The following is a 13623-nucleotide window of genomic DNA, read 5'->3' as shown; positions in this document are numbered from 1 at the left end:
GGTTACTCAGTTTGATCAGACAGTCAACACTAAGAAGAGTCCTGGTGGTTCCTAACTTCTTCATTTTCACAATTACTGAGGCCACTGTGCTACTGGGAATACTCAAAGCTATGGAAATGTTTGCATGTCCTTTCCTTAATCCACACCTAAACACTATTTGATCAAGGAGTTCTACAGAGAGTTCCATGGACCCCATTGCTCTGTTTTTGAGCTGATATGCAGTGTCAATTGCTGGTCCTTACACTGTAAAAAATAAATCTTGCATGTGTGAAAAATAATAATAAAAAATAGCTAACTATACGCAAAATAATCATTACTTTAATTAATTAAAATGGGTTTTACCCTTTTTATTGATTATTTAATTCTAATTCAATAAAAAAAATAAGAATAATGTTAACTTATTATTTTTCTTAAAATGTAAACATTTTTATAACTTATTCCAAGTAAAAAAACTATACTGTGAATTGAACACATTTAAACACTTCCTCTTACATCAGTTTCTTGGTCTTTACAACAACGCATTCAGCTGTAATGCTTATCCATAATAAGAGCTATTGTACTACGGATGTGTAAGTATAACGCATATTAATTCCGCAATGAATAACTAGCATTTCATTTCATATGGTCATTTCATTTGTTGTTTTCACAAAACCTTTCCCTTCAATTGGACAACATGGCGTCTTTTTAACAACCTCCCTTGTTGGTATTTTTAAAAAGCAGGCACATTTCTTGGATAGTTTCGTATGTTAATTTTTTTTTATGGTTTAAAACTTTTATTTTACACAGAAAAAGAAAATGACACTCTAGGATAAGTTTGAGAATACTGTGGCGTTTGTTCTAAACTACGACCTGTAAACAAGACGTTTGCCTAACCGTCACGGTATTATTCAACCTCTTATTTAATTAGTGTTCTGCACAGGTAATGTATTTTCTGGTTAATTTTTAATACTGTGATTTATTTAGCAATGTTTGATTTCCTACATCCTATTTTATTTCAGGATTTTCGCTATCACATACTGAAAAGTGGTGGAAAAGGCGGCCATTCACTTAAGTGGATATGTTGGCGTAAATGCAGGAAGTGTTTGAAGAGCAGCATCTGCCTCAGGATTTTACTCTTTCACTCTCTACGTTTCCTTTCCGTTTACCACTCATTCCTGGGACATTATTTGATTGAGATATACTTTTTGAAGAAAGTTTAAAAAAAGAAAAGAAAATGTTCATTGACATTTGATTGTCAGTAATTCAGTAAAAACTATTAGACGTTTGATTTAATTTTCCTTTGAAAATATAACTCCATTGTTGTGACTATCTGCGTATGTTCAAATAAATAAAAATGTGTGGAATTTTAGCATGTATTTGTTATACAGTCATTACTGTCCAGCGTTGCATTATTACTCATTTTTTTTGAGTACTGTAATTGAAATGAAAATCAGAGTAAAATAAAACCATTTTTGCCACTACTTGTATTTAATCAAACTCATTTATTTTAGGTAAATTTGAGTAAATGAATAAATTAAGTTTACTCAAAGTGCAGTATATTAACTCTACTCAAAAATATTGCCTGTAATTTGTTGCCTTATTTTTTTAAGTACTTTTAACACATTATTTTTTACAGTGCATGTACAAACCGGATTCCAAAAAAGTTGGGGCACTATACAAATCGTGAATAAAAAGTGAATGCAATGATGTGGAGGTGCCAGCTTCTAATATTTTATTCAGAACAGAACATAAATCATGGAACAAAAGTTTAAACTGAGAAAATGTATCATTTTAAGGGAAAAATATGTTGATTCAGAATTTCATGGGGTCAACAAATCCCAAAAAAGTTGGGACAAGGCCATTTTCACCACTGTGTGGCATCTCCCCTTCTTACAACACTCAACAGACGTCTGGGGACCGAGGAGACCAGTTTCTCAAGTTTAGAAATAGGAATGCTCTCCCATTCTTGTCTAATACAGGCCTCTAACTGTTCAATCGTCTTGGGCCTTCTTTGTCGCACCTTCCTCTTTATGATGCGCCAAATGTTCTCTATAGGTGAAAGATCTGGACTGCAGACTGGCCATTTCAGTACCTGGATCCTTCTCCTACGCAGCCATGATGTTGTGATTGATGCAGAATGTGGTCTGGCATTATCTTGTTGAAAAATGCAGGGTCTTCCCTGAAAGAGATGACGTCTGGATGGGAGCATATGTTGTTCTAGAACCTGGATATATTTTTCTGCATTGATGGTGCCTTTCCAGACATGCAAGCTGCCCATGCCACACGCACTCATGCAACCCCATACCATCAGAGATGCAGGCTTCTGAACTGAGCGTTGATAACAACTTGGGTTGTCCTTGTCCTTTTTCGTCCAGATGACATGGCGTCCCAGATTTCCAAAAGAACTTCGAATCGTGACTCGTCTGACCACAGAACAGTCTTCCATTTTGCCACACTCCATTTTAAATGATCCCTGGCCCAATGACAACGCCTGAGCTTGTGGATCTTGCTTAGAAATGGCTTCTTCTTTGCACTGTAGAGTTTCAGCTGGCAACGGCGGATGGCACGGTGGATTGTGTTCACTGACAATGGTTTCTGGAAGTATTCCTGAGCCCATTCTGTGATTTCCTTTACAGTAGCATTCCTGGTTGTGGTGCAGTGTCGTTAAAGGGCCCGGAGATCACGGGCATCCAGTATGGTTTTACGGCCTTGACCCTTACGCACAGAGATTGTTCCAGATTCTCTGAATCTTCGGATGATGTTATGCACAGTTGATGATGATAGATGCAAAGTCTTTGCAATTTTTCGCTGGGTAACACCTTTCTGATATTGCTCCACTATCTTTCTGCGCAACATTGTGGGAATTGGTGATCCTCTACCCATCTTGGCTTCTGAGGGACACTGCCACTCTGAGAAGCTCTTTTTATACCCAATCATGTTGCCAATTGACCTAATTAGTGTTTATTGGTCTTCCAGCTCTTCGTTATGCTCAAATTTACTTTTTCCAGCCTCCTATTGCTACTTGTCCCAACTTTTTTGGGATTTGTTGACACCATGAAATTTTGAATCAACATATTTTTCCTTTAAAATGATGCATTTACTCGGATTAAATGTTTGATCTCTCATCTACGTTCTATTACAAATAAAATATTGACATTTGCCATCTCCACATCATTGCATTCAGTTTTTATTCACAATTTGTTTAGTGTCCCAACTTTTTTGGAATCCAGTTTGTACACAGACATGTAACTTTCTAAATGACGTCCAGTCATTTCAATCTGCCATGCCACAGGTGGACTTCAATCAAGTTCTGGACATATCTCATGAAAAATGATAACAAACAGGATGCTACTAACCAAAATCTGGAGTGGCACAGCAAAGGGTCTGAAAACTTATACAAATGAGAGATTTCAGTTTTTCATTTGTAATAAATTTGCAAACCTTTCCATAAATGCTTTTTCACCTTTCATCTGCTTTGTTAAGGTCACTTCCTGGAATACTCATTTGCTGCTTTTTCTGTAATTATAATAAATAAAATTTTACTGCTCCCCCATAACTCAGTACAGGAGGAACTGTCCATAGTACATTAATGGATTAATAGAATCCTTGTGCAGACGCATCTGTGGTGTAGCGGTTCCACAGCTCACGTCAAAAAGGCCACTTTTTAAATAAATAATCGCTGCACTCGCGGCTTAGAGAGGGGGCATGGTAGTGTGGCTGAAGCGGTTCCCGGGTGATGCATGATGCGGACAGTCCTCACTTAAGTGCACAGGTGAAGCTTCGTCCGCATCCGTAATTGGTGCCGGGAGCCGCTAATTGCCATATCTGATTCACGTCCCCATAATAAATAGAAGCACTAAGTGGCTAGGAGGAAAGAAAAAAAAAAAGAATGAGAGAAGAAAGAACAGGAGGTTAAGGGAGAAGAAGAAGGTTGCAGGAAGTGGAGAGCTGGTGTGAGTGAGTGACAGCAGGTTAGCTTGAGCAAAGGCAGGCAGCTGGTAGGAGAGCCCCGGAGGAGTGTTTGGCCAACTCTCAGAGGGGGCAGATTGAAGCGGTCATTCCAGCTGAGCAATTGTGAGGAGCTGGTGTGACTGGCCGTTGACGATAGCGGGAGTCGTGGAGGCTTTGGGCGTGTTGTGCCTCAGCGTGAGCGCCCTGGCCGCTGGGGGAAAAAACCCAAATCTCAGTCCGGCTGGATTCCGACATAGCCAGGGATCTGAGGGCTACCCAACTAGTATTGAAGGAGCTGCATTTTGCTGGTACGGCGACTCCCCTGTTGCGGGGCCCAAAAGGGAGAGGCAGGGAAGTTAAAGAAGTGTGCACCAGATTTTTAAACAAAAGACTGCTTCCAGCCATTATTGTAACCTCATTGTATTTAAAGGATTTTTTTTTCTATTGGATTTTAACCTCCACGTTTTTTACTAGCTTTTATTGGATTATTTATTTAATGACGTTGTGATGCACTGCACTTTAATTTGGACACTTTGTTTTTGGGTTTGTTGATTTTTAATAAAAGCACTTGTCACTTTTTGCATCATCTCCTTGCTTCATTGTTGTGCCTCACTGTCCAGCTCATCGGTGTCGGGTTCAAGAGCTCCCAGATGGGAGCATGGAGCGAACCCGCATCATCACAGCATCTAAAGACATGTGTGTCTGCTTTAAATGGTGACTAGTAATTGGAGCGAATGTACTTGAAGGAGGTTCTTGCATTGCATGCTGCACTGCCAAGGATTAATTTCAGCCTTGTGGCTCAGAATTAAATGAAATGAAGAATAAGCCCCTACATAAGAAACTCAATTTCCGATTGTGAGTTTTCATTGGACACCATCAACTGCTGGCACCCCATCATGTTGTTAGAAGCTAACCATTAAACTACAGGTACTCAACACTAGTTTTGTTGCTCAGTTAGGGTTAACTGCTGATATTAGAAACTTTTATAAAGTCATGTAATATCACAAACAATATAACAATTATAGAAGGGGGAGTGATGGGAAAAATACAGCGTTCAAGAACCTTGTTTCAAAAATAGCCATGCTGAGTATTAAATGTGATTGCTTTATCCAATATATACTTTATAATGATGGAAAAGAGAAACACAAAGACTTTCTGGATGAGAAAACTCAAGCACTAGCCTTTGTTCTTTCACAAAAATGAAGTTGTCAATTTGTTTTAGTCCTCTGACCAGCAATCCAGTTTGACCAGTGAGGGTCAAAAGCTCATCAAATGCTCTTTTACCCAACAAAGTCCATGTGTACCGATTTCCTTTATTCAAAGTTTAGGCCATGCTGGACAAAGGCCACACTTTTGTTGGTCAGTTTTCTGTGCATTCCATAATGTTTCAAATGTCACCAGAAGCAAATCTGGCCAATGCCTTTATCTAAAGCAAATTACAACATTTGAAATACAGTTGGCTACATTTCATTTCTTTTTCCCCAGTTGGAGCACAGGCAGGTGAAGTTATTTGGTATGGGTCACACAGTGTCTGTGGTGGGATTTGAACCCACAATTGCAGGGTTTAAAGGCCAAAGCCTTAACCATTCTATATTAAGCTTCTCTGTTGTCTTCAGACTGTAAAAAAGCTTCAATGGATCAGCAGGACAGATCTGGTTGTCTCCAAATAAGCATGCCAGAGCAGGACTAATGCATCAGACTGGTCCATTTGAGAGATCATTTCATATGTACCTCCCATACTACTGCCATAGAGGTTTACTTACTTTGGCACTGACATTCATGTCTCTGGGGACTCTTCCTGTGAAGTCAGTAGATGGATTGGGAGAGCATGGGGGTCATGGGATCACTGGAAAGGGGTGTGTGGCACTTCCGATATCTGTACAAAAGGATGAAGGTCCAAGTCTTTAGAGTCCTGGTGGTTCCTGTCTTGCTGTATGGTTGTGAGACATGGACGCTATTCAGTGATCTGAGATGAAGACTGGACTCCTTTGGTACTGTGTCTCTCCGGAAAATCCTTGGGTATTGTTGGTTTGACTTTGTGTCGAATGAGTGATTGCTCATGGAGTCCCGAATGAGGCACATTTCCTGCATTGTGAGGGAGCATTAGTTATGGCACTATGGAGATGTGGCGCGATTCCCTAAGGGTGATCCGGCTCATAAGATCCTCATTGTTGGGGACCCAAGTGGCTGGACCAGACAAAGGGGTCGCCCACGTAACACCTGGCTACGGTAGGTAGAGGGTTATTTCTGGAGGGTGGGACTGGACCGCGTGTCTGCCTGGGGGGTTGCAAACCGGGATCCCGAGTTGTTTTGCCATGTAGTGGGTGCGGCAATGCACTGTACCAGTGCATGCTCCTCAGCTTGACTTGACTTGACTTGTCCCATACTGCTGTTGAATCTGTTGTGACAGGAGAGTGAAGGACAAGCCCTATGCTGCAAATAAGGTGACCTGTCAGGTACCCTCTGCTCACAACCCTAACATGACCTACCCCAGGCCTTACCCACAGCTGTCCTAAAGAATGAAGACTGGCCTACCTTATCCCTACAGAGCACCTTTGGAATGCGCTCTGAATCACAACATCTGGAGACATGGCAGCACCTTTCTTGGGCTCTACTGAAAGAATGGGATAACGTCTGAAAGCTGATTCAGAAATTATTGACTCCAGACCTGTTAACCATAGGGGGGGTGTCTACAAAGGCCAGTCACAGGTGATACTGAGGGACTGTAAGACCACATTGCTCATGTTCACAAATACTGTTGATTTGTTGTTGTTTTTGTGGTCATGTTTTGTTTCTCTGTTAGAATCATTTGTTTATTGTTACTTTAGCAATGAAGGTTGTAATTACAGTCTAGTAGCGCATGCTCTGATTTTGTTCTTTCATCAATGTGTATCAAATACATTTGTTAAGCTGCTTACTCTAATTCAGGGTAAAAAAGTGAGTCAGCAGCAAGTATAAAGAAGAAACCAGCAGTCCAGTCTATTTCAGGGCACCCTCAGCCAAACAGAGCTCATCAGGCTGCCAGTGAAAGCATTCTACATGCAGGGCTGGCGTGTGAGGTGAAGTGATGAGGGGATCATCTCATCTGATACTTTGGTCAGGATAAGAATACAAAAGGGGTTTTATTTTACTATTACACAAAAATAGTAAAAATGAGAATTAAGTATAAACTGTAAGAGCTACATACCTATACATATTTAGAGCATACTTTATATACAGCCTTTAAAATGTGTAAGAAATTTTTACATGTTAGAACTTTAAAACTATCTTTTGGCTATAGTTCATAATGCTATGCAGCACTGTGAGCTTCTGAGCATCTAAACGGTGCATGCACATTTTGATGTAACAGATATTGGTGTTCACGTTCCTGATTTTTTACAAATTGTGCTGTGTATATATTGATTCTCACTTTACAAAATTATTAAATCTGGAATGTTTTTAAGAAGTCAGCCACAGGTATGATGTCTGTTTAGCGTCTCCTAAGTTTATTCTGCATGTGTTTAGTTCAAAACAGCAGGCAGATTTTATCACTCAGGACAAAGTTTGAACCTGCTGCAGCGAATGAGTGAAAGAGATGAGTTTCATTTCAAGTTCAATTTCACAATCGCAAAGTTCAACAGAAATATGAGTCAAACAGAAGAATTTATACATTTGTGTTATTGTTAATGCCTATTTTGTGTGTTTTAATTCTAAGCTAATTATTTTCAGAATTTTTTTATGCATTTTTTCAAAACATAAAATTTTTGTATTATTTTGCCTGTTGTTCTGATGTACTGAATCATGGGAGTATTATATTATGAACATTGTATCATGTATTGTATGTGCATTAAATGTATCAACTTCAACCGTATAAAAATTTATTAGTAGTATGGGGAGGGTGAGGCAAAAATGTGCCTTGCCTCAGATGTCGTTATTTAACGTGCTGGTCCTGTCTGCATGCATTTGGAAGGAGACTGGAGTAAGTAAGCAGGTAGGCTGGAAAGATGAATAGATGTTTATTAAAGCTATAGTAAAAATTTGTACTAAAATTCGCACGTGAGTGTCAGTAGGCTTGGCGCACTAGGAGCCAAGTTACCCAAACTATTCGATAACATTTCAGTAATTATTTACTGCCCTGATGCTGATTCTTTCTGATCATAAAATAGGTCATTATGACAGCAGTTAATAAGAATAATTCATAGTTAATTTGCAGAATTATGGTATTTGAGGGTTCCTCTAGAGTGCCTCTTTCTCCTGGCTCAAAACTAATCAGCATATTGCCATCTCATGACAGGCTTAAGTTTCAAATTTGGTATTTTTCCATCAAGCTGTTTTAGCTCTTGACTGTCCTCAAGAAATTGTGACACATACACACACACACACACACACACATACAGACAAACACACCCATCATCGAGATATCGATGTTTTGGGGATCAGGGAATGGAAATTTTTGAAAAGTTTTCGCTCCTCCCTAATAAATGATAGGTTATGGTGGTGGAGCCACAATGCAAAAATGTATACAGTATATAAACAGAGAGACATAGAATATGCCGGTTAACATAAATAAATATAAAAGGTGCTGTACTATTTGTCATTTTCTAAACATACTCATTTCAAACAACAGTTGTGCAAAAATGGTTTTAGATTTAGTGATCATGAACACACATGCATACACATACATGCCCCCCTTGGAGATCGGTGCCCTCACAATTAGATATGAAATCGGTTATCTTTGGGGCCCTCACCTTCTAAACACTTCATTGTGTTGTAACTTCAAATGCAGAAATGTATCATTTTGCCCATCAATCTACACTCAACCACCTATAATGATAAAGTGGAAACATCCTTTCAGAAAGGTTTATAAATCTATTAAAGATTAAAAACAGAAATCTCCCAATCATCTAAGTAATGAGATATCTAAAACTGGTCAGGGTGTTCTGTTGAGATATCCAGTAAACAGAAATACAGGCTTAGTTCCTCGCTCACATGAGCATAAACAGAAATGTCAATAAAAGATTTAGTAAGCCTAAAACTTAAAAAGGGTAATGGCAGTCCAGGACAAGCTCGTCACCTTAGCAAACAGTGGATGCTGACTATTTTTCCTATGCCACAATGTAATTTTCCCCATTCTTTCACCCTCCGATGAATTATCATTTGACCTCACTCTCAGCCAGTGTTTCTCTATGTCTGCCAGCTGTTTCAGCCCACCAGCCCTTCACTTCTGTGCCCTGAGAAGTTAATCCTGCAGGCCTTACCTCCCAAGAAGGGGTTTGTCACATCCTAGCAACTAGCAGCCCAGGCCACTCATGGAGCTGATGCGGTCCAATTTCATCCCAAAGCAGCCACGACCCTGAGTCTTTTTCGTTCGCCCACGAAACATCTTCTGGCTGCTCATGAAGTCCTTGAAGAGGCGAAGCCATGCTTGGTTGCCAGTCACAGCCTCTGTATCCATGGCATCACGCATGCCCCTCCTTCTAGGGAGAAAGGACGAATGTCTGAGAGGAAGGCTTGCATCTTCGCCTGAAGAACCCTCCACGACTTCCATGTCTGCCAGCAAACCACCCAACTCCTTACCAAACAGGTCAATTAGGGTCTAAGTAGAAGATGAACAAATTAGTACAGGTTTTAGACCTGTGAGATGCGGTCAGACAGGCTGATTGGTCAGTAGTGATGAGCAGATGAGTGAAACTGTTGTGTTGTAAGTGGCCGGGATCTGAATCAGATTTTGTCAATGGCACCATTAGTGGGTTTTGTTTGCAAGGGGCTATTCATCCAAAAGATCCAAAAGATCTTCTGCTCTGAACAGCCTGGGCTATGTGAAAAAGTGGTGGCTGAGGTTGGAGGTCTGTGTGATGCTGAGCCAATGACACGGCAGTGCTCTGTGAAGAGTGAATTGAGAATCCAGAGTGACAGCAGAATGGGCCTAATAAAAACACTTGGTTAATGGCATTGGTACATGTCTGGTGTTCTATGGAAACATGGCTAATGCTTTATTAAGTATGCCAGGCTTCTCAACAGCACCTCTGCTGACAACAGTGCCTTGTGTTTATGCTGCAATAAGAAGGAAGAAAACAGCCATGTCTGACCATAGAAATACACAAATAACCACATCTGAAACAAAAGCAAAAAAACTTTAGTCAGCATTCACAACTGTTCAAATTTCATGTGCTGCCACTGCCAAACTTGCCAATTAAACAGGTCTTCCTGGTCCCTGGCTTGCCAAATAAGCTTGTTTTAGGTGACATGCCCCTCTTGACACTATAATGTTTATGACAGGCTTTCCTGCTCAGCTGAAGACCTACACTAAGTTTTAAAGTCAGAAATATGAAGAACATCTCATTTATATAAGCAGAAAGTAATATGAGAGATGCTTTATAATTGTAGTTTAGGAGGAGTCCTTGGTTTACAGTTTAGAAACAAATTATGTTTTTTCAAGCTAAGTGATGCTGCATTACTTTGGAACACACATTGCCAAATCCCAAATGAGTGGCGTAAACCAAACTTTAAGTACTGTGTGACATTCAGGCTTTATAAGCGGCATTTAAGTTGCACAAATTACTTAACAGTCGGCAAAGGGCAAAGGAATGCAATGAGCTGCTTTAGCTGGCATACTGAGGACAAATTTAGTGCCAAAAGGGCAGCAGCAGGCAGCTACATCTGGCTATCAAGGATGGACTACCTGCTGGTGCTTCTCTTCTTTCTGTGGGTATTCATGAACGTTTTCCTGACTGATATAACAGAAAATATGGCATGATCCTAATGTTGATATTACTGCCTTATAGTGCCTTTCATATCTATCTATCTATCTATCTATCTATCTATCTATCTATCTATCTATCTATCTATCTATCTATCTATCTATCTATCTATCTATCTGTTTGCACTTTTTAATGCATGTACATTTAGGGGTAGGCTTGCCACGTTAGCTTTTTAAAGCAAGATAAACCCAGGACAGCACAAATACTTAAACAAATAGCAGAGGAATAATTAAACAGAAGTAGTAATAATAATAATTACAATACAGACACCTTTCAGGACAAGTGCTGTTGGACAGCACCTGAAGCAGACTACCTTATTTTACATACGCATCACGCATAAACGCATAAGTCAAACGGACATCGGATGTTACAGAATTTAAACGACACAGTGCAACAATCTGAGCAATCCTGGGACGGTGAGATATTCAGAACTTATCACGATGCAGCAACTTATTATTACAAAACAGACGTCATTGAAAAAAGTGTGAAAGAGGAGGCAAGATGAAAGTAAGAGTTTCTTTGTACTTGATAAACATGACAATAAGATGGATTTGACTTTAAGAAAAAATCGAGTGAATGAGACTTCAGCTCAAAGTGGACCCGTAGGACGCGCTAACTTTTGCCTCCAGCTTTGTAACTTATTTACAGGGAAGCAATCCGTGTGCTAATGCTTGGTACTGAAGGCGGTGTATACAGGCAGTTTAAAGAAGAAGAATATATAATTACGAACCTCATGGACAAAAGTAAGATAACCTGCCAAGTGGAAATTGAGTTAAAGAAACCAATGTTTAAATGTTTAACTAAGCTTCAAACTATGTTTAAAAGTAAACTTTGAATGTTCACCGACTGTTAACCACTGCTCTCATTTCGTCATCTCAGTATTTATCTTTCATTTATAGAGACAGTCACCTTCGCTCCAGGCGCTGTCCCTGCTGTCGGCCAGATGACACGAACAGCTTCGTAAGCCTGCAGTGCGTCTCGTAAGAAACTGTCTAGTGCTGAACCACATTTCAAAATCCGGGAACGTCCAAATTACAATCTGTGATCCGCAGTATATACACAGTTGTATATTTACAGAAACACACAAACAGTGCACGGAATAGATTTCAGAGTTGAAAACACAGCGTTTCTATCATTAATGTGCTATTTTCTGATTATATTGTTCCTTTTAGAGTTGAACTGTGGCGAAGCCCATGCTGTGTTATACATAAATGGACAGAAGGTAAGAGAAAAGTGCACTGATATCTATCTATCTATCTATCTATCTATCTATCTATCTATCTATCTATCTATCTATCTATCTATCTATCTATCTATCTATCTATCTATTTATAGTGCCTTCTATGTAAAGCTTCTGTGTATTTTTGCAGCTCATTCAGGCTGTTTGTTAACAGATGTACATACTGGGATGCTGTTAGATTTGCAGATTGCACTCTTTGACATACAGCAGTTATCACTCCTTTCACCTCACCCAGTTATTGAAAAAATCCCTTAAAGTCTAAACACTATTTTTAATCTTCTTTGTTCATGCATTAAGAATTTATTAATCCAGTATTATTATTTATCCCACAAAGTATACTCAAATATATGTTAATATTCATTGAGAATCCACCTGCTTCATGTACTCCTTCACTCCGATGACATACCCCATAGCATTTAACATATTTATCTTTATTTTCCTTAGACATAGATAAGACTTAACCAGGGCAGACTTACCTCATGTTGTCTGCGATGAGCCGCTGGCCTCCCTTGAATAAAAACAGCGAACATGGGCAGAACAATAATGATGAGTGATGAAGAAGGTGAGAACATGTTCATCATAGATGTCGTCAAAAGGAGTAAAAAAAACAAAAAATCAAAAATTTGTTTCAAACAATCAGGCTTCTCTGCACTTTTATCTTTCCAGTTAATCGCTTTTTATTCTGTCCTGTATGGATTCAGGACTGGTCAGATTCTGCTCGTTTCCAGTTTTTCTGGGAAATTTAAAGGTTTCTGAATGTGATGTCAGTCATTCCTGCATGAATCCCCTTGGAAACCCCCACCCCAAATCATTTCTTTCTTGCTCTACTCTTTCTTTCTCTGGTTCTCTTTCTTTCTTTTAATGACTCCTTTCAGTCCTACATTTAAGATTTACACACTCTGGTGCCATTCTTCTTGTAATGGAGCTGCTAATAAGTAAGCTGAAGTGCCCTCGTTTCAGACTGAGAAGTGCTGAGCAGGTTACTTCTGTGATGAACCCTTATAAGCACAACAGCCCAAGTACCAGGCCACACATTTTGTATTTCATCTGCCAGCCCTACTAGGAAGTACCAGCCAAGGCTTTTGATGAAAACTACAAGCTGTGTGAAGAGGTGCTTGAAGCCAGAATGATGGGTCCTGCTTCAAAGTTTAACTGAGAGGACTAGGATGCCTGCATGTAACTGGTTTGTAGGGGAGCACTGGCTTGTCGGCATTGAGACTCTACAGAGAATGGCCGCAAGAGGCAGCCTGTATGCTTTTAATGAGACTGGCAATGGCAGACATGCTTGAATAGCACCAAAGCTCGAATGATGGGACACCTAGATTGTATTAAACCTCCTGCTCTCATATGTTGACTGAAAGCAATAAAAAAATGAATTTAGTCATTTGACTGTTTAGCTTTATTACCGCTCAAACTAGTCATTCTCATCTGTTATTTCCTTATTACAGCAATAAAAATGAATTGTACAGTAAGGTGGAACTTAAACTTGACTTGAACCCCAAGGTTTGTGAACTGAACTGACTGCTATTCCCTTGACAAACATGGTAACTCCACCCACAAACACATTACTCCACCCCTTCATGTGACGCTGTTATATCCTGAAAACAGGCCATGAGCAGACCCACATTTATCTTTGCCATTGATATTATTGACTAAGAGATGGCATAAAATCTTAAAATGAAGGATGAGATCAGTTTTCAAAAAGTTTAAATA

The 13623-nt window shown here is 39.6% G+C and overlaps 1 protein-coding gene across 1 annotated transcript; it reads right to left on the bottom strand.

Moving 5' to 3' along the window:
* Window positions 1-4034: 4034 nt before the first annotated feature.
* On the bottom strand, window positions 4035-12680 carry si:ch73-265d7.2 (C-type natriuretic peptide). The gene is given in 3 exon segments (XM_039749634.1): window positions 4035-4141; window positions 9190-9505; window positions 12387-12680. Coding segments are annotated over 3 exon segments (528 nt in total). The 5' UTR covers window positions 12492-12680.
* Window positions 12681-13623: the final 943 nt, after the last annotated feature.

The sequence above is a fragment of the Polypterus senegalus genome, chromosome 3 (genome assembly GCF_016835505.1).
Source record: "Polypterus senegalus isolate Bchr_013 chromosome 3, ASM1683550v1, whole genome shotgun sequence".
Taxonomy (NCBI): domain Eukaryota; kingdom Metazoa; phylum Chordata; class Cladistia; order Polypteriformes; family Polypteridae; genus Polypterus; species Polypterus senegalus.
This window is presented reverse-complemented; position numbering and strand designations above follow the sequence as displayed.